Here is a 27,949-nt window from a genome sequence, read left to right as displayed (position 1 = left end):
TCTTATTTCCGCAACTAAGAGTGTTGAAGTGTGTGGTTCAACTTCTCTGCTGTTTTGTTGCCCTGGCTACCAAACCTGTGCACATACGTGACTGTGTGAGAGCGAAGTGTTGCATCTCTTTCATCTCAATAAACTATTCAATTAATTGATGCTAGGCCCTGCTTTGATGAAAGTTCGAGACATTGCAAGCCAAGAAATTGTGAGATACAGCATTCCATTGCGAGTTTTTGATTGCCGATAGACAGGCCTAAGTGCACGGTTCTGACTGTCTGCCTGGTAGTCAACCTGTCTATACTGTGTCCCTCCTCTCTCCGTCCCTCGCAAGCTATGAAAGATGCAAGTGTTCTCGAAAATACGGCTACTAAGTCTCCTCCGGTCCAAAAATACTAAATCTTAGGAGTTCATATTTTGGAGTCGACTATCCACCACTAATCCGTCATCGTTAACAGTTGGAAAATGGCAGCGAAAGGCAAGCGACAGCAGCAAAGTTCTGTACGGCAATCATTTGAGAAGTTAAATGAGAAAGAATTGCAAACGTTACGAGGTACAGTAAATGGTAGTACAGGTGCACCGCTTAACCATTTGGAAGGGACGCACCGTGAAACCCAAACCAATGCTGGCAGTAGCAAAGCTACATCGTGAATTCACGTTGAACTTTATGCATTTTTTTTCTTCTTCATTTTAAATGGAAACCCGTTAAAAAGAGCAGTTTAAACGTTAAGAAAATGTGTCCATTTGTCACATCCCAAATTAATTTATACCTAACTTTCTCGCTCAACTAATACTGTGAATATTTAGCATGCATTTTTCTAGAAATCATTTGTTACATCCTACTTTTGTTGCTAGGCTGAACCGTCGAGTGGTCACACATTTGACTTGATTAAAAGGGGGGTTAGCCAAATTCTCCTGTTCTCCCTCTAAACTCAACACCCCTCCTGTCTTTCAAACCCCCTTGCGTACAGTACATTTTATTGAATTCTCCCTCACCATTCCCACTGTCTTTTGACACAAATCCGGATGCATTTGGTACCAGCGTAGATAGATATGAATGGTCATAAACACTAAAGACTCCTAAAAACAATTAAACTTAACCAATAACGTTAGTGGTAAATGCAATTTACTGTCGGAAAAGGTATGCAACAGAGGGGGAAAAAAAGGTGACACCTCCGAGGGGTCCTGGTACATAGACTAGACAAAATACTATTAAGTGGGGCTGTGTGTGTACTTATGGATACAAATATGTGGCCTGGACAACGTCAATACGTGAAATGCTTGTTCTGACCCTAATCAGGGGATACTAACGTTATGCCAAAGTCAAGAGTGATCAGTCAAAACGAAAGTAGTGTCGACAGCAGCAGCGTAACTCATTTTCACGAAAAACAATGCTAAGTTACTGTACTTTGAAATACACCAACAAGGTTCACTATATGGTTGAGATTTCAGACAAACAAAATATGACAAATCGGCTTGTTTCCTTACAGGTAGCTTAGTGGTTAGTGTTGGACTAGTAACCGAAATGTTGCAAGACCGAATCCCCGAGCTAACAAGGTAAAAATCTGTCGTTCTGCCCCTGAACAGGGCAGTTAACTCACTGTTCCTAGGCCGTCATTGAAAATAAGAATTTGTTCTTAATTGACTTGCCTAGTTAAATAATGGTAAAATAAATAAATAAACATGTTCTATAAAACGCAAACGTTTATCCACTTCTCTTCAGACCACACAAAATGGCGACTGCAAGCAAGCAGCTCCAAGTCCTTATTCTAAATATCAAACGCCTTTTCAAATGTTTTGTTACCATCTTACTTTAGTGGCAACTGCATAAGTGCAGATATCACGGTTTCGCCAAATCGAGCAAGAGAACACGCTTAAACCGAAGTCTCGTCAGGTATACAAAGAGTCCAGTCCAAAGCAGCTAACGTTAGCTAGCTAAGTTTACATTACAGTTGTGGATCCTTGGCGTAGTTCCGAAATATTTCCTACTTCAAATGCTGTTGAAGGAACGCAAATGGCGTTGTACGTCACGTCACTTATCATTGTCAAATTGACATGCCATATATGTGAGAACATCGAAAAGTGACAATTTGTTAAAAATCCAGCTAGTTAGCGAGTTAACGTTAGAACTGAAAAGCATGCGTTTCTTGCGTATCTTCTCTTCTAGAATGTAAGCGAACTACGTAACAATTTTAGTACCCGTATTCCAAAACGGTTCGGTAGTCTCCCACATATCATCCAAAACAACAAGCTGAGCTCAAATGAACGTTAGTTGACTTACTTGCTAGCTAATCAACTAGTTGTCAAAATACTGTTGATGTTGTTAGCTGGCTAACTACTACTCAGTCAACGGCAAGTGATAGCAAGGTAGCTAGCTTGCTGGGCATTCTAGCAGGCTAGCTAATACTAGTGAGGAGGAGGGGTAGCTAGTTGATACAGTTAGCTTAGATAACGTTAGTGTAATCTTGTTGAGGCCGGTGGAAATCCAAATTGATTAGGTTGTGATGTAATCAGGACAATAGCATAACGTTAACACTTAATGGTTCATGTTTTTGTTCGCTTAGTCAGAGATATCAGAAAATGATAACGCAGTTAACGTTAGCTTGTTTAATTCCCGTGTCTCAGTACCAGGCCTCCAGACGACTCGCTCCCAATAGGCGCACGCTACGACGACCTCAAAAACGACGGCGTCCTTAGATTTGTGCTCACGCAGGAGCTTCGTGTGAAATACATTGCAAACTAAAGGCTTTGCGTTCACACTGTCATTTAAAAAAATAAAAACTCATTCGTTTTACCTCGTTTATTCGGTTGTCAAGGTGCGCGGGATCTTTCTTTCCCAGGATCCAGAACAAACACCTCTCGTCGTCGGTGACGTCATGCGCAGACAGAACGTGAAGTACGTAACGCCGTTTGCATCAGTTCATTGCTATACCGTACATTTTAGTTTTCAAAATCTTATGCACTGTATCACAACAAAAATAATCACGCTACACATTTTCATCTACTTCAGTTCCTTATACCGCATGGCAAAGCAACGCACAAGTGTATACCCAAAAGGCTCAGACTTGTTTGTTTCCATCTACACGGGCACATGCTCTCACCTGCGGGTCAAAGCCAGGCAACTGCTTCTTTTGAGCTTTCGTTTACTTAGCAATAGCTAACTGTGAACTTTAACATCAGCTGTTTTGATTATGCAGAGGTGTTGATTCTTTCATTTATCTTAATACATGTAAAGGAATTCTGGGATTACTAGTAGACGTACAACCTGAGCTGTCAAGAGGTCGAGGAATGGACTAATTGGGCAAACTTGCCTCATTCCTCTGTTGATTTCAAATATAGGTGATGTATCACGTTTTACAGAGCTATTACTTCCATTGTAAAGAGTTCTTATCGATTTAATAAATAAATCAACAAATGTAAAAAAGTGGGGGCTATCAAGCATCATAGGGTCACCATCAAGTAATTCATTATATTCACCCATATCCAGCACTAATGTAATATTGTTGGAAATGTGCCGCCCTTACATAAAACTATACACTATTATTCACGAATAATAATGAAATGTAAAATGGTTTGGGTTGTGACGTCCCAAGGATCCCGAATAGCACTGACCGTAAAGAAATGGGACTCTACTGATTGGATATTTTGTGAAAAGTCGTAACCCGAAAACCAGGAAGTGCAGTGTGAAGGTTGGCGCAGTAGCAGCGCAAACATGGGGGTGAAAATCGAGGTGTTTCGTGTGAGTACATAGGTTTGTTTCATCATAATGTCATGATTAATAGCATACACGAGGGTACAGTTTGTCGTTTGTAGGGGATCCTAGCTGCAACAAGAAAAAAGACTGCACGCGAAACGCTCTATATTGTTGTAGAAATAGCTACACGCTGATCGTTACAGTAGCTAACTTGCTAGCTATCCAGCCAGGTGGTCACGTAACATCATCCTCGTCAACACTGATGTTATTTTAGGGGACAAACTCTTTTCACGCCACTTCGATAGTGATTTTCGTAGCAGTTTAGGAGAGCATTTTCGCTAACCCTTTTCCTAACCTTAACCTCCGTCTCCCAACCTGCAGTGTAAGTTCTCCTAAGTTAACCTGCTACGAAAAAGTAGGGAAGTCAAACATTCAGGCTGCTACGCATGATTTGATTTGATCACCGAGGTCATGATTTGATCACTGACGTTTTTTTTCTTCCGGAGTTCCCAATTGTTTTGAAAGCACCAACTGCCTGATTGTTGTCTGATGACTGTAGTGGTCAATTATACACAAATCAATGTAGCGATCTATTATACTGACTAACATGTCTAACAAAGAGATGATAGTGACTTGATATAGATGTTTATTTTGTCTGTGTTCCTTTGTGATCAGATGATGCTGTATTTGTCCTTCCCTGTAACCATGTTCTGGATCTCCAACCAAGCAGAGTACTTTGAAGAATATATTGTGAAGAGAAAGGTTAGTGTTATCTTGATTGGTTGATTGATTCATTTAGTCTATTTCATGATTAAAAGTACATATAACTAAGGTTGCTTCAGCTGGAGACACCAGTCGTTACATACATAACAATTGTTGAGGTTAACACACAATAAAGCCCAATGGCTCATTCTTTCAGTGCTTTTAAACTTTTTATTAGATTGTGTAGACAGTCTGAGAAGGTTGACAGTACTGTCTGACAAACTAAAGCAAATTCTGACATTTTGTGTATGACCATGTCATAAGTCGTTTTTATCTGTTGTTCATTAATGTTAAACTCTACTTTCCTCTTTCATGGTGATCTCTTCTACTACCTTCAGAGGGAGATTTTCCCCCCCGATGAGAAGATGCATGTGAGTGTGTGAATAATGTCATGTTATTATGCCAACAGTTACACATTGTCTCTTGATTTAGGAACAATGAAGTATGACATATCAATGCCTACCAATAGTGACACTTTTGGAGGGTAAAGATTTGAGATTAAAGGAATATCCCACTCCCAATACAATTTAACATAATATTTTGAGTGGAATAACCCTTTAAGAACTGTTTTGATTTGGTGTTGGATTGAAGGACTGGGGATGTTTTATTTGTTGTCAATGTCTCTGTCCTCCATAATTGAAAATAAAATGAATAACTGTTTTGATTGACAATGGTAGATTATGACTGAACCATCTGTGTTACAGAGGAAAGAGCTGGAAGACTTCAAAGAGCGGATGCGAGACCGCAAGGAGCGGCGGCTACTGAAACGGATGGCCTTGGAGGAGGCTGAGAAGGAGTGAGGAGGACAGTGCAGAGAGACAATCGGAGGAGGACGATATCCCCAATGCCCAATCAGCTGCCTGTTTTTCTACTTGTTGTTCCACAGGAGGGGGAGCAGTGTCACTGTCAGGCCCATGGGCTGGAACATGTTTTGCGTCACAAAAGGCACCCTATTACCTATTTAGTATACTACTTTGACCATGGCCCATAGGGCTCTGGTAAAACGTAGTGCACTGTGTAGGATAAAGGGTGCCATTTGGGATTGGAGGATTTTGGATTTCGTGGAGTAGGTAGGCTATGCTATACACCGTTTTGGAGGGTGTGCTTGAGGGGGACCTTCAAGTTACCCCTTTGAACCGAATAGTCTTGCTGAAAATATTTTAAGGAAATGCTTTATTTCACTGCAATCAAACTATGACTTTATTGTTGATGATCTGCTCTGTGATGGTGTTGTTGTAAAACATTGAGTGTGTATGATTGTCTCAAAAAAAAAATGTGTGATTGAAATTTGAGGACAGAAGCATATGGCTTGGAATATAATTTATTTTAATTTTTTTAGAATACATGTCTTTTGTACATGGGTGTTTCAACATTGTTCTTCATTAAAGTTTAAATGTGTCTGCCTGTTTTTTTTTTTGTGATGACCATTCTGGTCTAGAAACAGTATGATGTCACAAAGCCCCTGTGTTGTGATTTGGACCATGCTGTGACATGTCATTTTATGGCTGAGTCGTGTTCTGTTGGGAGAAATCATTTAGAATCTGGCAGGTACTAGCTGAAATCATCCAATGAGGACACATTTTTCAGTTCTGTGTCTTAAAACGTTTTGCTACGGTGTGCTCTAACGAACACAACCCAGCCTACTGTATCTTCCCTTAATACGTCAAGTTTTATAGGGGCCTCTGGAAACGGGACTATGGAGGCTAGTAGGCGGTTGGCAGCTCGCCTGCATACCATCACGGTGCTCGGGAAACACTTCTGGACGCACAACTTCTCCGTCTCCCTACTCTTGGATGAGCTGGGCAATGTGCCACAAGTCACAGGGTTGATTTTCTGCAAAGTTCGCTTGCTTGATGGCTCCTTTACTGAGGAATCTCCAAGGTGAGGGGGGGGGTACAGCTGAAATATGGTGTTGTGTCACCAACTCTAGTGAGCAAGTGAGCTTTTAGTTGAATCTGTAGTCTTTCCTCGATTCCTCACGTCCTCTCACCTGAAAAAAATCAGAGGGAAGCAAGGACAGACTGCATTAGAGGCGAACATCCAAGATTTGACGAAAGACTTAAGATTTACCCACAGTTACAGAAGTACTATTATCAAGTTGTGTGTGTAACCCACAGACTGGAAGTCCTGCACAACTCAGTGCAATGGGGAAAGATGTTTGAATTTGAGTGCCAAACTGCGGTCAACAGCTTGTCTGGAGTCCTGGATGACTGCATGTGTAGACTGTCAGTTCGCAAGGTCAGCTAACTTATCATAAATAGGTCTCTCCCTGCAAAACAGTGTGACGTGTGTCCCAAATGGCTCCCTATATAGTGCACTCCATGGGGAATAGGGTGTCATTTAGGATGCAACATGGCAATTGTTACTAAATGGAGTAACATTTGATAAAATATCCCATCTAGGTAAAACAGCATACATAAAATGAGGTGTGTTGTGTTTTGAATCTCATTTGAATCTTATTCAAATGTACTGAAGGAAAGCGAAATTATGAAAAAGATTAAATAACCTGTTTTTCTCTTCATGCAGGACACAAAGGGAGGAAGGTCATACCAAAAGGTAAGTTTGAGAGGAGAGTAACCACTGTTCCACATGTTCATGGGCAAGCTCCCAACATATAGCATAGTAAGGGCTTGCTTACACTTATCCAGACCCCTTAGATTGGTAGACATGGAAGGTATAGATGCATGAAGGTTGTTTTTTTCTGTAGGGTATCCCTTTTTCTCACAACTTCAGTAATAATATCTCCTCAATTTCCATGTTACTAGGTGGGTTATGTCGATCTCAACCTGTCTGAGTATGCAGGCTCTGGTTATGTGACCCGGCACTGCCTCCTAGAGGGATATATGAACAAGGACAACAAGCTGGACAACTCCCTTCTCAAGGTCAGTCACAATTATTTAGGTCCAAACGGGACCCTACTCCCTTTATAGTGCACTCCTTTAGTGCAATACATGGGGAGAATAGGAGAAGTAGAACAAAAGGTGGGTGCTCTTAGAGAAATGGAAGTTTGCAGTTGGTGAGTACATTTTGTGAAAACAAAGTCTTGTAACAAAACCGATCCTATATAACTTGCTGGATTCATTGGTTACCTGTCCAGGTGGGCCTACATATGCAGCTGCTCCAGGGAGACCCATGTTTCAGAGTGTGAGGACCTTATTAATAGCCTTGATCAACTATTATTCACTGATACGGTATTATGGATAAAATTTCACATAAACTACTACTATCCAACCATCTCTTCATTTATATTAATTTCCCTGATTTGATTACATTATGCCGATAAGTCTTTGTCACTCTCCTGTTTTGTGCTTTCCTCAGTCCTACCCAGCATTCACTGCCAAATGGAACTTTATCATCTGAGAATGTTGAGCAGCCCAGAGAAAGCACCTCCAGTCACTCTGAGCCTGGTATGCGTGACCAGCCAGGGTTTGGACCTGTGCTACAAGACTGTCAACCTGCTGAGCTAAAGCATAGGCATTCGCTCAGGAAAGCTAACACAACTCTTTAGGGCTTAGACTTGTGTGGTTAACCTAACAACCTCTGTTTAATATGGTTGTAGGCAAACACACCAACACAGAGATGCACCAATTCACTATCCTCATCAAACTGCAACCACCAAAGATCATTTGGCATTTGAAGTGAACCCCACAATGTTTTCAGGTTCATCAGAGGACATTCTGAGAACCCTGAGAAGGCAGCTGGTGATGAAGGGGGGGCTGCTGCTTGATGCCATGCCCAGTCAGAACCCAGAGGCACAGGAGAGGGCCAGAGTTGTCAGTCAGTTGACTCGGGTCGGGAACACACGGGTGGATGCCCAGGATGTGGTTGAACATCTCTGTCTAGAGAGCTTGGGCTCAGTATTTGAGCTCCCTCCTCCCATGGAAGGTGCTTTGAACTTGATGCTGGTTTCAAGAACACAGATGAATCCTAGCCTATGTAGGATTAAAAGCATGACATACTACTCAATAGAGAGTGCTAATGCTTAGTATCTATATCTATTACAGAAGCTGGACTTGCACTCTTTGTTGGTCAGGATGGCACCACAACCCTTGGTGTCACTCATATACAGAACAGGTAGCCTATTGGAGATGGATCTCAACCGATCCTTGAATTGTTATATGTTGATTATAATGTAATGAGATTCTGATTCTTAATTGGATTTCCAGTGATGCCCAACTCTGTCTCAACAGGGACTCCCATGCTGGAAGTGTAGAGAATGTCATCATAATGAAATAAATACAATGAAATAAAGATGTTTCTCAACCAAACCACAAGAAAATCTTATTTTCTTTGCTCCTACCCTGTACCAGAGACTTACTGTAAATGGCAATGTTTTAATGTAAATTAACTCATGAAGAATATGAATAACACTTTAGTCAAATTGGAAACTCTTATTTACTTCATTTTGAGTGCATTTGAACACTTTCCTATCTTTTAAAAAACTAAGCGGACATGACGTGAGTGTTATGTTTACGTCAGCCAGTTAAAAAAATGTAATTGAAAAAAAATCGACAACACGGAAGTGTCAAGATGGCTCCAAGCGGACTGAAGGCTGTAGTCGGAGAGAGTAAGTTAAGAAATGTGTTAATTTTATAACTCAAGTGTCTAATGTTCGACGTTCTGCGGTCGAAATAGTGCCTTTTTGATACCATCACGTTTTTAGTTTGTCACGAAAATTAATAACAGAAAACATCCAAACTGCTTGGCTAGCGATGCATAGCATTCGCCACTCAAGCAAGTTGCTTCCGAGTCATGACTGGCAATGGGATATAGCTGGCTGTCATTAGGCTATTTAAAATGTAAATATTAAATGTGACTGGGAAGGGTATGCATCATCACTAGTTGTAGTATTTCAAGTAAGCTCTAAAACTTGTTTTGCTGACTTTAGAAAAGTTTGGTCATACGCACGTCCTTGAAAACAGGTGCTGGGCTAATGGACAATACTAGTAAAGAACAAGAAGGCCCGCACACTATTAAATATCCCAATTCACCGCTTATTTTGACAACGTTCCGATCAGAAACGGTTCTTCGTCAGGTCAAACAAACACATACCAAAATATACACACCTCACCTCACCATTGCGGACATGACGCATGGTGGGTGCAAAAACAATTTGTTTATCGCTAATTTTATAACAATGAGATGGATACATGTCGTAGTTCCAGAAAATAATATCTATTTACAAAACGACCAAGTAGATGACTTGGAAGGCAAGAAGAAATGGTCTGATATCAAACTCCTGGTTCAGACCTCTAAGAGACATGGTACACAAACGGTGGATCCAATACTGTTATCTTCTCATAGATTATCAGTATCTCCCCCCTCCTAGGAGTCTTAACATGTTCGATGGCAATGTATCTCAAAGAGCTAATGTTGTGAAGAGCCACCACATTGTCTAGAAAGGGACTACGTGGCACCGGTGGAATGTCAGACCTCACCACCATTTGACTGATGTTGGGAGTGTGTCTGAAGACTACCCGCGGGGGTTCTTTAAACGTCTTTTCCAGTTGTGGATCAGTGCTCAAGATGTACCAGTTTTTATTAATGATGTGATCGAACTGTTTACCAAGTGGGGAGTATTGACGGAAGCATTGAATGCGTTGGTCAGGAGGCTGGGGAGGTTTGGGCGTGAGGCTTTCATCCTGGGTCATATTTTTACAGCGTTCCCTTGTGTTTTGCTTATTTTATTATGGAAGCTATGATGGGAACAATAGGTCAAGTTGGGTGTAGCTAGTTGATTGTGGGCTGCCTTGTGATCAACCAGGAAGGAAGACAATGTGTACCTACTACCTGTGTAAGTTTGTTCCTTTGCCTTTTACGACCCAGTTAGTTACTGTTTGACACTGGCCAACAAACACCACCTGAAAAAACATAGATCAATTGGGTCAACTTTAAGAGATCTCTGTCAAATATGGAACCAGGAAGGAAAAAAACAGATTCCAGAACCTAGACTACTGTTGTCTATTTCCAAATTTTTGCCTCTTGCCAGGCTATCATTGTAAATAATAATTTGTTCTTAATTGACCCCCCATGTAAACTAACCATAAAATAAACACCTCTACTCATTCTGAGTTATTGGACACATTTCAGTTTTGTTACTGTAATATTTCATACTTCCTCTGTCTGTCTTTCCTCATCTCTTAAGAAATCCTGAATGGTGTTATCAAAAGTGTGAAGAAGGATGGAGAATGGAAGGTATTGTAAAGAATGTTGAGCGTGGCTTTGAAAAGATCCATGTAAAAAGACATGTCTAATGAAAAATGGAATATTAATTGATAACGCCCATCTGTTTGTCCAGGTGCTCATTGTGGACCACATCAGCATGCGAATCCTGTCCTCCTGCTGCAAGATGTCAGATATCATGGCAGAGGGGGTGACTAGTAAGTGTTGGGATGGGATGGCCAGTGGGCTAGGCTAATTGTATTTGTCAATAACAATTTATTAGTTCAAGGGATACATCATTCTAAACAATGTTCAGAGTAGACCTGGGTTCAAACAGTATTTGTTTTCTTTCAAATACTTAAGCTGCGCTCAACTGAGCTTGTCTGGTGCAATAGTCCCAAAAGTACAAACCCAACCCCTCCCACCTGGCACTTGAGACAGTCTTAATTAAATGCTATTTGAAAGAAGTAAATACTATTTGAACCCAGGTATGGGTCATAGTATGAGGAAGTGAGTGTCTGTGGAGGCGTTCTTCAGTTAGGATTTTACAGTCACTAACTGATCTTCCTTTTCCTCCCCCAGTTGTGGAGGACATCAACAAGCGCAGGGAACCCATCTCCAGCCTGGAGGCCATTTATCTGATCTCTCCTTCAGAGAAGGTGAGAAGTGTGTTTCCCCTGCCATTCCCCATTTCACTATGTCATCAACTGCCATATCCTGTACTGCTGTAAAGTAATCTTTAATCTTCCTCTTTTTCTCTCTCTCACCTGTGTGTGTGTGTGGATGTTGTCAGTCGGTTCGTGCTCTCATCAATGACTTCAAAGAGATTGCTTTCACCTACAAAGCGGCGCACATCTTCTTCACAGACAGTAAGACCATTTGTTTTAAATTGTTATAAAACTTCAAAACTGTACTCATCCCTTGTCTGATACAAAAAAATGTGGTGTCCTTCTGGTCATGTCTCTCTTGAAAGGAGATTCTAAATCTAATTGAGATTAACCTCGCAAAATGACAAAAAGCAGGAATATTTTGTTTAATAATACAATAAAACTGTTGGTTTTGTGACAATCACCTATCCTGCAGACTGCCCAGATGCTCTTTTTGCTGAGATTGGGAGGTCCAGAGTTGCCAAAGTCATCAAGACTCTGAAGGAGATCAATGTGGCTTTCCTGCCATACGAGTCCCAGGTGGGTACTTACCTACCTACCTACCTACCCTACAGCACCTTCTTTGAACTTTGCTCAACTCTGGTCGCATGGCCAAATTGCCAAAAGTCTCATCTTGCCACCTCCCATTGAAAACAACACATTTTCTGGTAGTTTGATCACTCTAAGGAGTATCCAGTGAAAATGCCCAGTAATTGTCGTCTTTCGCTCTCTCTCCCTCACGCCCTTCCGCTCCCTCCTCTATTCTAGGTATTTTCCCTGGACGATCCCAGCTCCCTGCACTCATTCTACAGTCCAGTTGGAGAGGGGAATAAAGACAGAATGATGGAGACTCTGGCAGAGCAGATCGCCACCCTCTGTGACACCCTGAAGGAGTACCCTGCCATTCGCTACCGCAGGTACCTATACACACCATACCCTAACTTACAGACAGGTCTCATAAATACAGGCATGCAAGTGCTTACCAGAGGTTTCAGTGGGAATTGGATGTTCATCTGAGTAAATGGATACTTTTAGTCCTCCAGTAGTGGACGAAGGTAGCAACACCCCAAATGGATCGCGAATTGACACTTTTCAACGTCTTTTTCAACGCTCATCACACAGGTCTTGCATACAGAGCCTGTCTTCAATGGTCTTTTTGCACATCTGTGTCTGTGCTCGTTCAGTCGCAAGTCACCCCTCTCTCTCTCTCTCTCGTTCTCTCCCTCCCTCTACCATAGCGGTCCTGAGGAGAATGCCAGGCTGGCTGAGGAGGTGTATCAGCGTCTGAACGCCCATAAAGCAGACAACCCCAGCATGGGAGAGGTGAGGAGAGGAGACACCAATGCCTCGCCACCTCTCGCAATACACAACACTTCTTTACAGTACTAATAATACCATGTCTGCTTGGCTCAATGACCGTTCACTCCCTGAAAATACACTGCATTGAACGACTTCTATCGGCAACCATCAAATGCTTTGTCTTTATGATTCTAGGCTAATGATATGATTATTGAAGCATTTTGAAAGTGTTACATCTATCGGAGTCTCTCATAGCTACTTCTACTTTCTCACTTGATTTCCTGTAAATTATATTTCACACTCTCTGCTGCTCGGCTACTTTTTCCTCTCCTTTTCTGTCTTTCCTAGCTGGCATTTCCTTAAAGCCTGTGTTGGACTTCTGAAGGCATGTATTCATTTGATATAATTTACCTTTCTGCTCTTATCTTCGCCATGGTCTCTCTGCCTCAGTACCCAGCACAGTAATACCATTTTCACACTATCGTGCAGAACTGTACTGGCTCGGATATGTGTTTTTCACAACAAAATATCCACTGCGCTGGGTGCATAAGCAGGCCTGCGCAGTACAGTGTGAAAAGGGTATTAGAATACACATGGCATAGATATTTTCTTGTTTTTGTGGTTGTACTTTTAGAAAAAATTTAATGTGTGAAAGGCTGGTGTGAAAAAAAACCTCTTCTGAATGGGTCAAGTCAAGTCTGAATGTGGCACTGACTAGGTGACTTGTTGGTAAAAACCTGTTACCCAAAAGCATTCCTGACATTCTATTGTAGAGCTAGAGGCAATATATTTGATATATAACAATATCCCCTGTCTGCCAAAGCACTGAAGGAGTTAACTGGTAATTAAAAAGTGACATTTTTAGGTATAATTTCTTGCCCTGACTGACGTGAGATGTCTGATGCGTTTTCAGGGTCCTGACAAGGCCAGGTCACAGCTGTTGATTGTGGACCGTGGCTTTGACCCCATCTCTCCCATTCTGCATGAGCTGACTTTCCAGGCCATGGTCTATGACCTTCTGGACATCAAACAGGACATCTACAAGTAGGCTTAGTTTGGCAGCCTATTCCCAATATACTGCACTACTTTTGACCAAGGCCCATGATGACCATATGGAAAATGCTATACAGACACTCCTGACCTGCAAAACGATACTTCATTTCAGAATTGGTTAAGATTAGCTTAAGGGTCAGTTTTACATTTTGGTTAGTCGTGTTTACAGGTTAGGAGTATAACCTTTCTCCTACCACATTATTATTAGTGAATGTAGCTATATATAGTACTCATGAAAAGTTACACATCATACCATGAGTAGAAGAAGGTAGCTGTTATCCCTGTATAACGGTTGTTTTGTGTGCTCTAGTTATCAAACGATCCCTGTGTTATTGTGTGTTGTAGATATCAGACGACTGGGATCGGGGACTCAAAGGAGAAGGAGGTTCTCCTGGACGAAGACGATGATCTGTGGGTCCAGCTGAGACACATGCACATAGCTGACGTCACCAAGTAAGACACACGCTCATCAAGATTACATACGACTAGTGTTTTTAACGATTCTAACCTCCAACTAATAAGAGATGACATGATCCAGAGTTGGAGGTAAGTTTAGTGTTTTATTCAGGAAGTGAATTGTAAAAATTCATATCACGAATTCTCTTTCTTGAATTGAACACTGAATTGAACCCAACCCTGGGTTCAGATGTTGATGCTCTTTGTTCGTGTTCCAGGAAAGTGACGGAGCTGCTGCGTGTGTTCTGTGAGAGCAAGAGGATGTCCACTGATAAGGCCAATATCAAAGACCTGTCTCAGATGCTAAAGAAGATGCCACAGTACCAGAAGGAACTCAGCTTGGTGGGTATTCCTCGTCTTTCCATCTAAAATCAGTTGATTGGTTGAGACTGGCATTCATGTCTCTCCAGTGATCACCTACTGTCAGACTAAATGTCAACACATGTTCTATTCACATTTGGCAAAGATATGGGCCATGTTCCAATGTCCATACTAGCAAACAGTAGGATTTTTACCTGCTACGCTGAAAGCTTAGTGCAAGTTACTTTATCCTATTGTTCTCAGGAGTGAGCTGCACGTAAAAAAAAAAAGGTGGATTTTACACAAGGGGCGTGAGCCTGATTTAATTGAAATTAATAGGAGCATATTACCCTCTGCAAATGTTGCGCATCCGGTATAGCAAGCCACTTATAATGCATGCCCAATACATTTTTTCATTTTACTGTGCCTTCAGAAAGTATTCACGCTCCTTGACTTTTTCCACATTTTGTTGTGTTACAGCCTGAATTTAAAATGGATTAAATTTCAAATTATAATTTTTTTGTCACTGGCCTACGCACAATACCACAATGTCAAAGTGGAATTATGTTTTTTTAGAACCTTTTACAAATGATTTAATAATGGAAAGCTGAAATGTCTTAAGTCAATAAGAATTCAACCCCTTGGTTATGGCAAGCCTAAATACATTCAGGAGTAAACATTTGCTTTGGTCACATAATAAGTTGCATGCATTCACTCTGTGTAATGGTGTTTATCATGATTTTTGAATGACTACCTCATCTCTGTACCTCACACATACAATTATCTGTCGAGCAGTGAATTTCAAACACAGATTCAACCACAAAGATCAGGGAAGTTATCCAATGCCTTGCATAAGGAAGGCCACCTATTGGTAGATGGATTAATAAAAATACAGACATTGAATATCCCTTTGAGCATGGTGGTTATTAATTACCCTTTGGATGGTGTCAATACACCCAGTCATTACAAAAATAACTCAGTTGCCGGAGAGGAAGGAGACTGCTCAGGGATTTCACCATGTTACAGTTTAGTGGCTGTTATAGGACAACTAGTGATGGATCAACCCTTGTAGTTATACTCCACTATACTAACCTAATTGACAGAGTGAAATGAAGGAAGCCTGTACAGAATAAAAATATTCCAAAACATGCATCCTGTTTGGAACAAGGCAGTAAATTATTACTGCAAAAAAATTGGCAAACCAATTACCTTTTTGTCCTGAATACAAAGTGTTATGTTTGGGGAAAATCCAATGCAACATATTAGTGAATACTACTCTCCATATTCTCATGCATAGTTGTGGATGCATCATGTTATGGATATGCTTGTAATCTTTGTGTGATTAACCTTTTTTTTAACTAGGCAAGTCGGTTACAAACAAATTCTTATTTACAATGAGTGGGCTTAACGGCCTTGTTTAGGAGCAGAACGTCAGATTTTTGCCTTCTCAGCTCGGGGATTCGATCCAGAAATCTTTCGGTTACTGGCCCAGCTGTAACCACTAGGCTACCTGCCACCTCATCTTTAAGAACTGTGGAATTTTTCAGGATTAAAAAAAATAAAATGGCGCTAAGCACAGGCAAAATCCTAGAGGAAAAGCTGGTTCGGTCTGCTTTCCACCAGACACTGGTAGATTAATTCACCTTTCAGCAGGACAATAACCTAAAACACAAGTCCAAATCTGCACAGGAGTTGCTTACCAAGAAGACCGTGAACGTTCCTGAGTGGCCGAGTTACAGTTTTGACTTAAATCGACATGGTTAAGACCTGAAAAATAGTTGTCTAGCAATGATCAACAACCAATTTGACAGGACTTAAAGAATTTAGAAAAGAATGGGCAAAATGTTGCACAATCCATGTGTGGAAAGCTCTTCGAGACTTACCCAGAAAGACTATAATCACTGCTAAAGGTGCTCCTACAAATTATTGACTCACTCAGGGGTGTGAATGAGATACTGTGTTTAATTTTCCCTCAAATTTAAACAGTTCTTAAAAACGTTTGATTGTGTCATTATGGGTGATGACTGCAATTTAATCCATTTTGAATTCAGGCTGTAGCAACAAAGTGGAGTATCATGATAGTGTGATGACATCAATTTTTAGAAGTTAATAAGTAATGTGTTTATTTTGATTTGCAGTACTCCACTCACCTGCACCTGGCTGAGGCCTGCATGAAGAAATTCAAAGCCTCTGTGGACAAGCTGTGTGAGGTGGAACAGGTCAGTGTTGCTACAAAACACAAGTCCCAAATGGCACCCTATTCTCTATATAGTGCAATACTTTTGACCAAGACCCATAGGGATCTGATCACAAGTAGTGCACTATATAGGGAATAGGGTGGCGTCAAGCTCCCTCTCCCGCTCTTATGAAACAATATGCAAATGACCTGGCAGGTACACTCATGATACACCCAGGAGCATGCTTTTGATTCTCGGCAGTGTAAACAGACCCTGGTTTTATTCAACCATTATTTAACCAGCAAGACCCTTGAGATGAATCTCTTTTTCAAGAGTGACCTATAGCATTTTAATGACATGTTTGTCGGTTCTTTGATTTGATATGTTTCTGTTCTGTGATTTTTATTTTATTTTTTTATTCCCCCCCCCCATCTTTTCTGACATCCTCTATCATTCTTTCTACACTGAAATGTTTATGAAATGTTTATTTTCCCAAAGATATCCTCATCTTCCTTGTTTTTCTATGCGCTGACAAGGTCGGCAGGTGGCTCCTGGCTTACGGGTTAAGCGGGCATTGTGTCAAGAAGCAGTGCGGCTTGGTTGGGTTGTGTTTCGGAGAACGCACGGCTCTCAACCTTCGCCTCTCCCAAGTCCGTACACTGCCGTACAGGGATGAGACAAGACTACCACGAATTTGGGGTGAAAAGGGGGTAAAAAAAAAAAAAAGTAGTGCACTATATAGGGAATAGGGTGCCATTTGACACGCCCCCATAGTGTGACGCTGTCTGGCGTCCTAGTGGGCATCCACTTCACTAATGTTGTGTAAAGGGCTTGAGACGAGACATGTCGCACATCTCTATCAAGTGTCCCTCTCTGAACCTACAGTAATGTAATTTACTAGTCTTAAAGACCTAGTCTTTTAAAGACCATTAATGTTGCCAGGCTGTTATTACTACTGGGAAACCCGTCCATCCAGAAATCTTACACCATCTTACACCAAGACATCGCAGACTAGAATCCCTTTCCCTTCCTGGTTCCCAGAGCAGCTCCTACTTTCTCCCTCAACACATTTACCGTGTCCCAAATGGCACCCAAGTCCCTATTTAGTGCATTACTAATAGCGTGCCATTTGGGGCGCATGCATTGTTTTGGTCTTAATGATTCTAATAGCGCCGCTCGGGTTTGTTTCCTAGTCTTTAACATGGTAGGTTTAGTGGTGGTAGGTTTAGTGGCCACTTGAGACGTACCCAGCATGTCCAGGAGTGAGGTAATCCGGGTCTGATTGTGGGACTAGGATCTGCAGTGTTAATGCACTGATGTGTGACGGATGCAGATGGATGCGGGGGGACCTAAATGCATCATTCTCTGAGTGGTGTTGTCGATTTGTTGTTTTCCCCCGTATGTTTCCCAGGACCTGGCCATGGGGACTGATGTAGATGGGGAACCCCTGAAGGATGCCATGAAGAGCATCGTCCCGGTACTCCTCAACACCGATATTGACCCTTACGACAAGATCCGCATTATACTGCTCTATGTGTTCCACAAGAAGAAGGGTAGGTCAACAGATTTGCCTTGGCTGCATGGTCCCAATGTGTTTCCTTTCTGTCAATGCATGGTCAAGATACACACAGCAGGTGCAGCAATATGAGCATTTATAATATGATAGGACACAGCTACTCTCCACCTGACTGCTATTGAAATGAAATGATAGCTTTCCTGAACAGCTCTATACGATCAATTGACTTGATCACATTTTTTTGGTGTGTGTGTATATGTTTGTGGATGTTGGCCTGAGGAGCAGATGGTGGTCTTTAAGTTGAGCGCTTGGCTCTACTCTGTAAATAATGATGGTCTCTCTAAGAATATGATGTGGTTACTGTTGATACTTGGGGGATGACAACAGGCTAGTTTAGGAAGCCGTTTTGATTAGGCTAACTTGATGAGTCATCACTCATTACGTTCTCCAGCTCTACTCTGTATAACGGTGGTCTCCTCACACACAGGCATTGGAGAGGAGAACCTGACCAAGTTAATCCAGCATGCCAACGTGCAGGCAAACAGCAACATCATCACCAACCTACAGCACCTGGGCTGCCCCGTCATCGCTGGGGTCAGTAGGGCTCTGTCTGTCCCTCTCTCCGCCGCTCTCACGTTTTTGGGCTGAATAAATGCCTCTTTTTTTCCCCTTGTTATATTTTGAAGTGTGTGAAATGTTGTGTTTCAGGCTCTCAACGCAGGGAAAACACTGCCTGAGAAGAAAGAGCGCAAGGAGAGTACGTACCAGCTCTCCCGATGGACACCCACCATCAAAGACGTGATGGAGGTATGAAGGAGGACAAGGATAGACAGTGTGGTTTGAGGAAGTTGGACCTGCTTTGAAATGGGCCTGGTGCTTTCCCACCCACACCCGACCCTTTCACGAACTGACCCGGGACAACTAGACCCGTTCCATATAGACTTGGTCAGATCCAGGTCCGATCCGAGTGCAGGACGCAGCAGAAAAGTACATTTTTAAGATACTTTATTAACCGGAGCTGAAAGCATGAGAGAGGTGCCGCTCTAGCAGGGACCGTGCTGTTTGTGTACTGTGAGAGTGAGGGAGGAACACCAAGCAGACTCGTGCTATTTATTTCATTTTTATTTTATTTAACTAGGCCAGTCAGTTAAGAAAACATTCTTATTTACAATGATGGCCTAGGAACAGTGGGTTAACTGCCTTGTTCAGGGGCAGAACAACAGATTTTTACCTTGTCAGCTCGGGGATTCAATCAAGAAACTTTCCGTTACTGGCCCAACGCGCTAACCACTAGGCTTCCTGCCACCCCATATACCCGTGACAATAATATCAGATAAGACCCGTGACACTTTTTTTGAATTCTGGATCGGGTCTCCGGTATTTTGGTACAGGTGGATCCGTCAACAGCTGACTGACGACAGGACGGTTGGGCATTAGTGCAGTTGAGTCCGTTTCGGCGATAACATGGACTCTAAACAAAGTGATTAAACTTTGTTGCTCCTTGTTGAAACAAGCAACAAAAACACCCCCCACAATGCAGCAGCACACATAGAAATAGATGGACTAGAAGTGGCTTGGAACCTATAACCCTGGCAATTAGACTGGTAAACTCATGGGTACACTCGCAATGGCTCCCTAATATAGACCCAATCGGTATACGATAAAGAGGCGCGACCCTGCCCGTCTGTGGGGAAGACAACCTGTGGTTACCTCAGTGGCTCACAGCAAAAACTTGACCTTTTTCAACCACAATTTCCTTGTTTTAGTCAATTACAAAACTACATTTTAAGAAAAGTACATGTGTAAAGATGACTTTTCAACATTGCCTGCTCTCTGGCCTTCTCACAACTTAGAAAAACGTAAGGCTTCCCAGATCCCCCTTTTCTGTCATGACGATGAGTGAGTGCTACCTACCGACCGGAACATTAAGCTAGCCAAGGCCAACAACACAAACAAACGGACTATACAAGTAGTGAGTAGAGTTCCAAACGGACTGTACTTAACAAGTTAAATGTGTTACCTGTGGTGACGTTTTCCACACACATAGCTACGTGTAGCCTACTTGGACATCTACGTGTAGCCTACTTGGACGTCTACTTGGACATCTTCCTACTTGGACATCGCCTGAAGCCACAAGGCTCTTCTCACAGGCTCCGATTTTTGACCTGGCTACATGTACATTGAACAACACAGCAGATTTTCTGCATATTTTGTTGTTTCTGTATAACAAAAAAAAATCTATGATGAAGTTGCCTCTTACAATGTGGATCAACAGGAAATAATGTTGTTTTTCCCCCAACTTGTGGGTGTGGTCGAGAGGAATTCCTTATTACATGAAAACCGACTGGGACTATTGTGAGGCATTTGGCTAGCAAATTACTGTCATCCCAAAATTCCAAGTCTGACCAACCATGTCTGTCTATTTTTCCAGAATGCCATAGAGGACAAGCTGGACAAGAAGCAGTGGCCATTCATCTCTGAGCCTGCCCCCATCAACACCATGCAGACGACTGTCAGGTGTGTATACTCTATACATCACTTGGAGGGGGGGGGGGGAGGGGTCCGTGGACAGAAGGGGCATGGCCTTATCGGATGCAGATGGGTCACATACGTTAACACTTTAATCTCAGATGTAATCTTTAAAATAGAGCATTGGCGTAGTTAAGTGGGCTGGAGAGGTGAAAAGTTAGTTGATCCAAGCTGCCATTAATTAGACAGCCTGTGAATAATCTACCAGGAGTTATTTTTAGTTTGTTGATATAGTTTGTTTGTGTTGTACAGTGCATTCGGCAAGTATTCAGACCCCTTGACTTTTTCCACATTTTGTTACGTTACAGCCTTAATATAATGTTGTTTTTTCCTTTATTTAACTAGGCAAGTCAGTTGAGAACAAATTCGTATTTTCAATGACTTGCCTAGGAACAGTGGGTTAACTGCCTTGTCTGCCAGGGGCAGAACTATAGATTTTTACCTTGCTAGCTCGGGGATTCGATCTTGCAACCTTTCGGTTACTAGTCCAACGCTCTACCTGCCCCCCAATATATATATTTTTAAATCCTCATCAATCTACACACAATACCCCATAAGGACAAAGCAAAACCAGGTTTTTAGAAATGTTTGCTAATTTATATATGGTTTTTGTAAAAATAATTATTTATATAAGTATTCAGACCTTTTACTATGAGACTCGACATTGAGCTCGGGTGCATCCTGTTTCCATTGATCATCCTTGATGTTTCTACAACTTGATTTGAGTCCACCTGTGGTAAATTTGATTGATTGGACATGACATGGAAAGGCACACACCTGTCTATATATACACCAGTGCATGTCAGAGGAAACACCAAGCCATGAAGTTGAAGGAATTGTCCATAGAGCTCTGAGAAAGGATCTGGGAAAGGGTACCAAAAATGATCTGTGGCATTGAAGGTTCCCAAGAGTACAGTGGGCTCCATTCTTAAATGGAAGAAGTTTGGAACCACCAAGACTCTTCCTAGAGCTGGTCGTCTGGCCAAACTGAGCAAATGGGGGAGAAGGGTGACCAAAAAACAGATTCTGACAGAGCTCCAGTTCCTCTGTGGAGATGGGAGAACCTTCCAAAAGGACAACCATCTCTGCAGCACTCCACCAATCAGGTCTTTATGGTAGAGTGGCCAGACGGAAGCCACTCCTCAGTAAAAGGCACATGACAGCCCGCTTGGAGTTTGCCAAAGGCACCTAAAGGACACAGACCAAGAGAAACAAAATTCCCTGGTCTGATGAAACCAAGATTGAACACTTTGTCCTGAATGCCAAATGTCACGTCTGGAGGAAACCTGGCACCCAAAGGTGAAGCATGGTGGTGGCAGCATCATGCTGTGGGGAGGTTTTTCAGTGGCAGGGACTGGGAAACTAGTCAGGATCGAGGGAAAGATGAACAGAGCAAAGTACAGAGAGAGCATTGATGTAAACCTGCTCCAGAGCGCTCAGGACCTCAGACTGGGGTGAAGGTTCACCTTCCAACAGGACAACGACACTAAGCACACTGCCAAGACAACGTAGGAGTGGCTTCGGGACCAGTCTCTGAATGTGCTTGAGTGGCCCAGCCAGAGTCCGGACTTGAACCCGATCGAACATCTCTGGATTCTTGTGTAAATATGATATTTCAGTTTTTATATATATATATATAATTTATTTATTTATTTATTTATTTGCTAACATTTCTAAATTGTTTTTGCTTTGTCCTTATATGGTATTGTGTGTGTAAATAACAATTTCATCCATTTTAGAATAAGGCTGTAACGTAACAAAATGTGGAAAAAGTCAAGGGGTCTGAATACTTTCCGAATGCACTGTATAAAAGTTAATCTGAAGGCACTTCCGGGTTTGGTAATCTGTGTGTTTACTAATTAATGGACACAATGCAGTGGTGTCCCAAATGGCACCCTATTCCCTCTATATAGTGCACTACTTTTGACCAGTAATTTCTACATAATTAGAAATGTACATGTTTTATTATGTTTGTATCATACTGCAGCAGTGCTCGGTTTGGACAGTGGCACAAGAACAAGTCTCCAACGGAGTATCGTTCCGGCCCTCGGCTCATCATCTTCATGATCGGAGGCGTGTCCCACTCTGAGATGCGCTCCGCCTACGAGGTCACTCGAGCTACCGACGGAAAATGGGAGGTCCTGATTGGTAGGAACACAATAGTTGGACTCAAACTTAATACTGTACACGTTTGTATTTTATTTAACCTTCTCTTTAACCAGGCAAGCCAGTTGAGTTTTTATTTTATTTACAATGACGACACACCATGTACCCTCGAATTCCCCTGCTGGTGGCGCGAAAAGATCCTACAGTGCCTTCAGAAAGTATTCACACCCCTTAACTTGTTACAGCCTGAATAGATTACATGGATTTTATTTTCTCTCTGGACACAATACCCTATAATGACAAGGTGAAAAACACGTTTTCAGACATTTTTGCAAATGTTTTTGAAAGTGAAATGTATAGAAATATCACATTTACGTAGGTATTCACACCCCTGAGTCAATACTTTGAAGAAGCACCTTACACCTCTGGGTATGTCTCTAAGAGCTTTCAATACCTGGATTGTGCAACATTTGTCCACTTATTCTTTTCTAAATTATTTCAGCTCTGTCAAATTGGTTGTTGACCATTGCTCAACAACCAAACCATTTTCAGGCCTTGCCATAGATTTTCAATTAGATTTAAGTCAAAACTGTAACTCGGCCACTCAGGAACATTCACTGTCTTGGTAAGCAACTCCATTGTAGATTATCCCTTGTGTTTTAGGTTATTGTCCTGCTGTCAAGTTGAAACAGACTGCACCAGGTTTTACACTAGGATTTTGCCTCCTGTTAGCTCCATCCCATTTCTTTTTTTATTCTGAGAAACACCCCAGTCCTGAACTATTGCAAGCAATACCCATAACATGATGCAGCCACAACTATGCTTGAAAATATGGAGAGTGGTACTCCGTAATGTGTTGTATTGGATTTTCCCCAAACAACACTATATTCAAGACCAAAAGTGAATTGCTTTGCCACATTTTTTGCAACATTACTTTAGTGCCTCGTTGTATACAGGATGCATGATTTGGAATATTTGTATTCTGTACAGGCTTCCTTTTCACTCTGTCACTCTGTCTAGGTTAGTATTTTGGAGCAACTATGCTGAACAAAAATATAAACGCAACATGTTGGTCCCATATTTCATGAGTTGAAATAGAAGATTCCATAAATTTTCCATATGCACAAAAAGCTTATTTTGCTTACATTTTGTGCACAAATTTGTTTACATCCCTGTTAGTGAGCATTTCTCGTTTGCCAAGATGATCCATCCACCTGACAGGTGTGGCATATCAAGAAGCTGATTAAACAGCATGATCACTACACAGGTGCACCTTGTGCTGGGGACAATAAAATGGCACTATATATAATGTGCAGTTTTGTCACACAACACAATGCCACAGATGTCTCAAGTTTTGAAGGAGAGTGCAGTTGGCATGCTGACTGCAGTAATGTCCACCAGAGCTGTTGCTAGATCATTTAATGATCATTTCTCTACCATAAGCCGACTACAACGTCGTTTTAGAGAATTTGTCAGTACGTCCAACCTGCCTCACAACCGCAGACCATGTGTAACCACAACATCTGGCTTCTTTACCTGCGTTATTGTCTCAGACCAGCCACCGGGACAGCTGATGAAACTGACGAGTATTTATGTCTCTAATAAAACCCTTTTGTGGGGAATAACTCATTCTGATTAGCTGGGCCTGGCTCCTCAGTGCGCCCAAGCACAGTCATGATTTCCTTAAATGAACTGTATCTCAGTAAAATCTTTGAAATTGTTGCCAGTTACGTTTATTTTTAATCAGCGTATGCAACATTGTTGATCCATCCCCAATTATATCCTATCACAGCCATTTAAACTCTAACTGTTTGTCACCATTGGCCTCATGGTGAAATTCCTTCCTCTGCGGCAACTGAGTTAGGAAGGACACCTTTATCTTTGTAGTGATACACTATCCAAACTGTTATTAGTAACTTCAACATGCTCAAAAGGATATTATTCAATGTCTGCTATTTTTTCTTTTTTTTAAACCAATAGGTGCCTTTCTTTGCAAGGCATTGGAAAACCTCCCTGGTCATTTTGGTTGAATCTGTGTTTGAAATTCACTGCTTGAATGAGGGACTTTAAAGATAATTGTATGTGTGAGGTACAGAGATGAGGTAGTCATTAAAAAAATAATGTTAAACACTATTGCACACAGAGTGAGTCCATGCAACTTATTATGTGACTTGTATAGCACATTTTTACTCCTGAACTTATTTAGGCTTTCCATAACAAAGGGGTTGAATACTTGACTCAAGACATTTCAGCTTAAATGTTTTTATTAATTTGTAAGCATTTCAAAAAACAATTCCACTTTGACATTATGGAGTATTGTGTGTGTGTGTGTGTGTGTAGGCCAGTGACGAGACATCTCTGAATTCAGGCTGTAACAACAATGTGGGAAAAGTCCATACTTTCTGAAGGCACTGTATATCCCCCAGAGTCTGTCTGGCTCCATACATTTTCATCATGAATCTTCACAATGAATGTAGGCGTCTTTGGGTTTCAGAAAAGCGCCATATAATTAGTATTAATACTCCTGTGTTGTCGTTTCCCCTCCTCTCTATAGGTTCGTCTCACATTGTCACTCCCACCAGCTTCCTAAATGACCTGAAGAAGCTGGATCTGGTTTAAACTCCTGAAAACTAGATACAACCCTCCCTTCTCTTCTCAGGCCTGGTAGGGAGAAGGTCTATCTGCTGGGAGAATGTCTCTGAACACAAACCTGGATTCAAATTGCTCTTGTTTTGAGGGTTTTGATTTAAGCCTGCGGGAGTGCCAGATCAGTGGTGTTTGCACTTTTTAGGATTATTCCAGTGGTTCTATTGGATTAAACAAGTTCAATTAAGCACAGTTAAAAAATAAAACAAATACTATTTGAACCCAGGTTTGCTGTTAACGGAGGGGTTCATCATGAGATGCTTGAGTACTCACTCGTCTGTTGCAGGGTTTGAGATGACTAAAACAAAGTGCCTTTTTTTTAAAAGATGTAGTCATCATTAAAGGACAGTATCTTATGATTCTCAATATTTTATTGAATTTTCTTATTTGAATTATGCTTGAATTAAAACAAATGATGTACATACATATTAATGTAATGCTGTGATGGACATTTTTTTTCTCTGAATATTTAATTAAAACAGTCCTTATATTATGAAGATTATTTGAATCTGTGTCTTCTACTGTAATTGAGTTACAAATATGGGCTGCATATCAACATTCTAAAGTGGCTTCCTCTCCTTTTGTCCTCACTGCTGATGAATTAAATTGTATAAAGAGCAGTGGCCTCTTTAGACTACTTGTGTGCCTTTCCTGAGTTACATTTGTTTTCATCTGTCTAAATGTCTTTACTACTGTAGTGTCTTTCTCTGAAATCATGCACTTTCATAATAATATAGGTTTTTATAAAGGAAGGGATGATGTGTGGTTGTTAGGGCCTTTGATGTCTTTGTATTTTAGTCCAAATTATGAATAAACAAAATGCATTTTTCTCTTTGTCATATGTTCTTGCTGCCATGAGAATGCAAAGAGAATCCCTGGTGTTGAAGCCAGGAGAAATCAACAGTACTAGTCTGGGTACCGGGTACAGATTAAGCCTGGGAAAACACTTTCAGTTGAAACTAATTTTTAGTCCTGGACTAGGCATAATCTGTGTCTGGGAAACCGTCCCTATTTTGATTGTATGCATGAATTCTAATGTCCATTTCTATGGCAATAAAGCATGCGTTATGTATTGTAGCATGCATTCTAATTTCTATGGCTTTCACAATCGATGCTGAAGGTCTTTGTTTAATGTGATTGATATTGACCACCAGCCTGTTTAGGATTGGAGGCCTTATGGCACTGAGCTTAATTACTTATGCATCCTTATCCTCACTTCTTAAATACTGCATTATGTCTCAGTCTAAATAGCAAATATTTGTCCCACTTAATAAAAAAAAGTGTTTTAATGTGTATAGACGTTGATCATAAACACCACATGGATGCTTCACAAGTCATTTATAGCGTTTCATATTAGATAATGGTGATATAACAGGCCGTTTCATCTGGTGTGACATCTGGCATTTTCTATGGTCCACTGTAGCTCAGCTGGTAGAGCATGATGCTTTCAATGCCAGGAGAGTGAGTTTGATTCCCAGGACCAGCTGTCCGTAAGATGCACGACTGTAAGTCAACGGATAAAAGCGTCCGCATAAACGGCATATATATATCATATGTTATTGCCTGTAAATGATTCATATAGCCTCTATGTATGCCTTATAAAAGTCTTATGATTGTTTCAGTAAGCCTTACAAATTAGGTGTAGTTTGAAGTGAGACCTAAATGTTCCCCCTATATACTGTATGTTCTTTGTCAATGGCTGAAATGACACCAGTATCTGGTTCTGAGTGAAGCATCTATGCAGGCTTATAAAGGCTTCATTAAACAGTAAAAGTAATGTTTCATTCAAGGTGGGACTCAAATACGGTGTATGTTATTTAATAATGACTGGAATTATTGGTTAAAATAATTTAGTATGACACTGAAGACCAGACAAGTCTGTAACCTGCAGTCAGCCTCTGTACAGACGATCTAACCCTGACCTCTGACCTGATAGATAGAAGCTGACTTCTTCACATTGGTGGACTAGATACAAAGTGCTTTCATTTATAAACTGTAAAACAGATATGAAGGAAAATAGCCTCAAATTAAAGGAGACATTATGTACTGTTTCCTCATATGAAACACTTGATCACAAATAGAAAATGCTGGAGTATAGAGCCAAATAAAATGTTTTAGCTTCACTGTCCAAATACATAAGGTGTAGACTGTATGGCTCAGGTCCTGTATTTATAAAGTGAAAGAATGCTGATCTAGAATCAGGTCCCCCCAGTACACATAATCTTATTCATAAAGATCTAAAAGACAAAACGGATCCTAGATCAGCACTCTTATAAGAGACTGTATGAAATGTATATAGTATGTACAGTATACGTTGGAAGTTGAGAGTTGTTGTCCATTAGATAACTCCAATTAGGGGAGGAATAATAAAGGAAAATATATATTTTTTAGTATAGTTATTTTACATACAGTACCAGTAACTCTGGGTCTTCCTTTCATTTTTAAATTTAAAATTTTATTTCACCTTTATTTAACCAGGTAGGCAAGTTGAGAACAAGTTCTCATTTACAATTGCGACCTGGCCAAGATAAAGCAAAGCAGTTCGACACATACAACAACACAGAGTTACACATGGAGTAAAACAAACAGTCAATAATACAGTAGAAAAATG

General features: G+C 41.1%; 4 protein-coding genes across 7 annotated transcripts in view; 3 read left to right on the top strand and 1 right to left on the bottom strand.

Moving 5' to 3' along the window:
* Positions 1-2,879, bottom strand: part of brd4 (bromodomain containing 4) — a 62,945-nt gene extending 60,066 nt beyond the window's left edge. For all 3 annotated transcript variants that reach the window (XM_036938049.2, XM_090193048.1, XM_090193049.1), the window contains exon 1: positions 2,787-2,879. The gene's annotated coding sequence lies outside the window, so the exon portion shown is untranslated. The remainder of the gene's footprint in view (positions 1-2,786) is intronic.
* pet100 (PET100 cytochrome c oxidase chaperone) lies at positions 2,853-5,842 on the top strand. The gene is made up of 4 exons (XM_021624474.3): positions 2,853-3,730; positions 4,361-4,447; positions 4,786-4,818; positions 5,152-5,842. The coding sequence occupies exons 1-4, from the start codon at positions 3,704-3,706 to the stop codon at positions 5,245-5,247; spliced, it is 243 nt and encodes an 80-aa protein (XP_021480149.1). The 5' UTR covers positions 2,853-3,703; the 3' UTR covers positions 5,248-5,842.
* A 187-nt stretch (positions 5,843-6,029) lies between these two features.
* On the top strand, positions 6,030-8,613 carry LOC110537983 (EEIG family member 2). Its single transcript, XM_090193067.1, has 8 exons — positions 6,030-6,328; positions 6,565-6,685; positions 6,974-7,003; positions 7,213-7,329; positions 7,545-7,591; positions 7,766-7,854; positions 8,108-8,332; positions 8,452-8,613. The coding sequence occupies exons 1-8, from the start codon at positions 6,144-6,146 to the stop codon at positions 8,523-8,525; spliced, it is 888 nt and encodes a 295-aa protein (XP_090049193.1). The 5' UTR covers positions 6,030-6,143; the 3' UTR covers positions 8,526-8,613.
* Positions 8,614-8,914: 301 nt separating this feature from the next.
* Positions 8,915-26,167, top strand: stxbp2 (syntaxin binding protein 2). 2 transcript variants are annotated; one of them, XM_021624469.3, is made up of 18 exons: positions 8,915-9,014; positions 10,593-10,642; positions 10,746-10,827; positions 11,192-11,268; positions 11,403-11,478; positions 11,693-11,796; positions 12,025-12,173; positions 12,495-12,579; positions 13,469-13,599; positions 13,954-14,061; positions 14,283-14,406; positions 16,503-16,583; positions 17,953-18,094; positions 18,545-18,651; positions 18,766-18,864; positions 20,489-20,574; positions 22,577-22,734; positions 25,247-26,167. In XM_021624469.3, exons 1-18 carry the CDS (start codon positions 8,978-8,980, stop codon positions 25,309-25,311), a joined length of 1,761 nt encoding a protein of 586 aa, XP_021480144.1. In that variant the 5' UTR covers positions 8,915-8,977; the 3' UTR covers positions 25,312-26,167. The 2 variants fall into 2 exon arrangements, with proteins under 2 accessions (XP_021480144.1, XP_021480143.1); XM_021624468.3 differs by having other exon boundaries at positions 22,574-22,734.
* Positions 26,168-27,949: the final 1,782 nt, after the last annotated feature.

Source organism: Oncorhynchus mykiss, chromosome 12 (assembly GCF_057628025.1).
Source record: "Oncorhynchus mykiss isolate SJ-2025 chromosome 12, ASM5762802v1, whole genome shotgun sequence".
Lineage (NCBI taxonomy): Eukaryota > Metazoa > Chordata > Actinopteri > Salmoniformes > Salmonidae > Oncorhynchus > Oncorhynchus mykiss.
This window is presented reverse-complemented; position numbering and strand designations above follow the sequence as displayed.

What these genes read in the sequence shown, in the direction of transcription:
- stxbp2 (XM_021624468.3), top strand. Translation starts at nt 8,978, where the DNA reads ATGGCTCCAAGCGGACTGAAGGCTGTAGTCGGAGAGA. An exon ending in CCATCAAAGACGTGATGGAG is followed by an intron (nt 18,865 to 20,488) that starts GTATGAAGGAGG and finishes CTATTTTTCCAG; the next exon opens with AATGCCATAGAGGACAAGCT. An exon ending in AAAATGGGAGGTCCTGATTG is followed by an intron (nt 22,735 to 25,246) that starts GTAGGAACACAA and finishes TCCTCTCTATAG; the next exon opens with GTTCGTCTCACATTGTCACT.
- pet100 (XM_021624474.3), top strand. Translation starts at nt 3,704, where the DNA reads ATGGGGGTGAAAATCGAGGTGTTTCGT. An exon ending in TGAAAATCGAGGTGTTTCGT is followed by an intron (nt 3,731 to 4,360) that starts GTGAGTACATAG and finishes CTTTGTGATCAG; the next exon opens with ATGATGCTGTATTTGTCCTT. An exon ending in AATATATTGTGAAGAGAAAG is followed by an intron (nt 4,448 to 4,785) that starts GTTAGTGTTATC and finishes TACTACCTTCAG; the next exon opens with AGGGAGATTTTCCCCCCCGA.
- LOC110537983 (XM_090193067.1), top strand. Translation starts at nt 6,144, where the DNA reads ATGGAGGCTAGTAGGCGGTTGGCAGCTCGCCTGCATACCATCACGGTG. An exon ending in TTTACTGAGGAATCTCCAAG is followed by an intron (nt 6,329 to 6,564) that starts GTGAGGGGGGGG and finishes TGTAACCCACAG; the next exon opens with ACTGGAAGTCCTGCACAACT. An exon ending in GTAGACTGTCAGTTCGCAAG is followed by an intron (nt 6,686 to 6,973) that starts GTCAGCTAACTT and finishes CTCTTCATGCAG; the next exon opens with GACACAAAGGGAGGAAGGTC.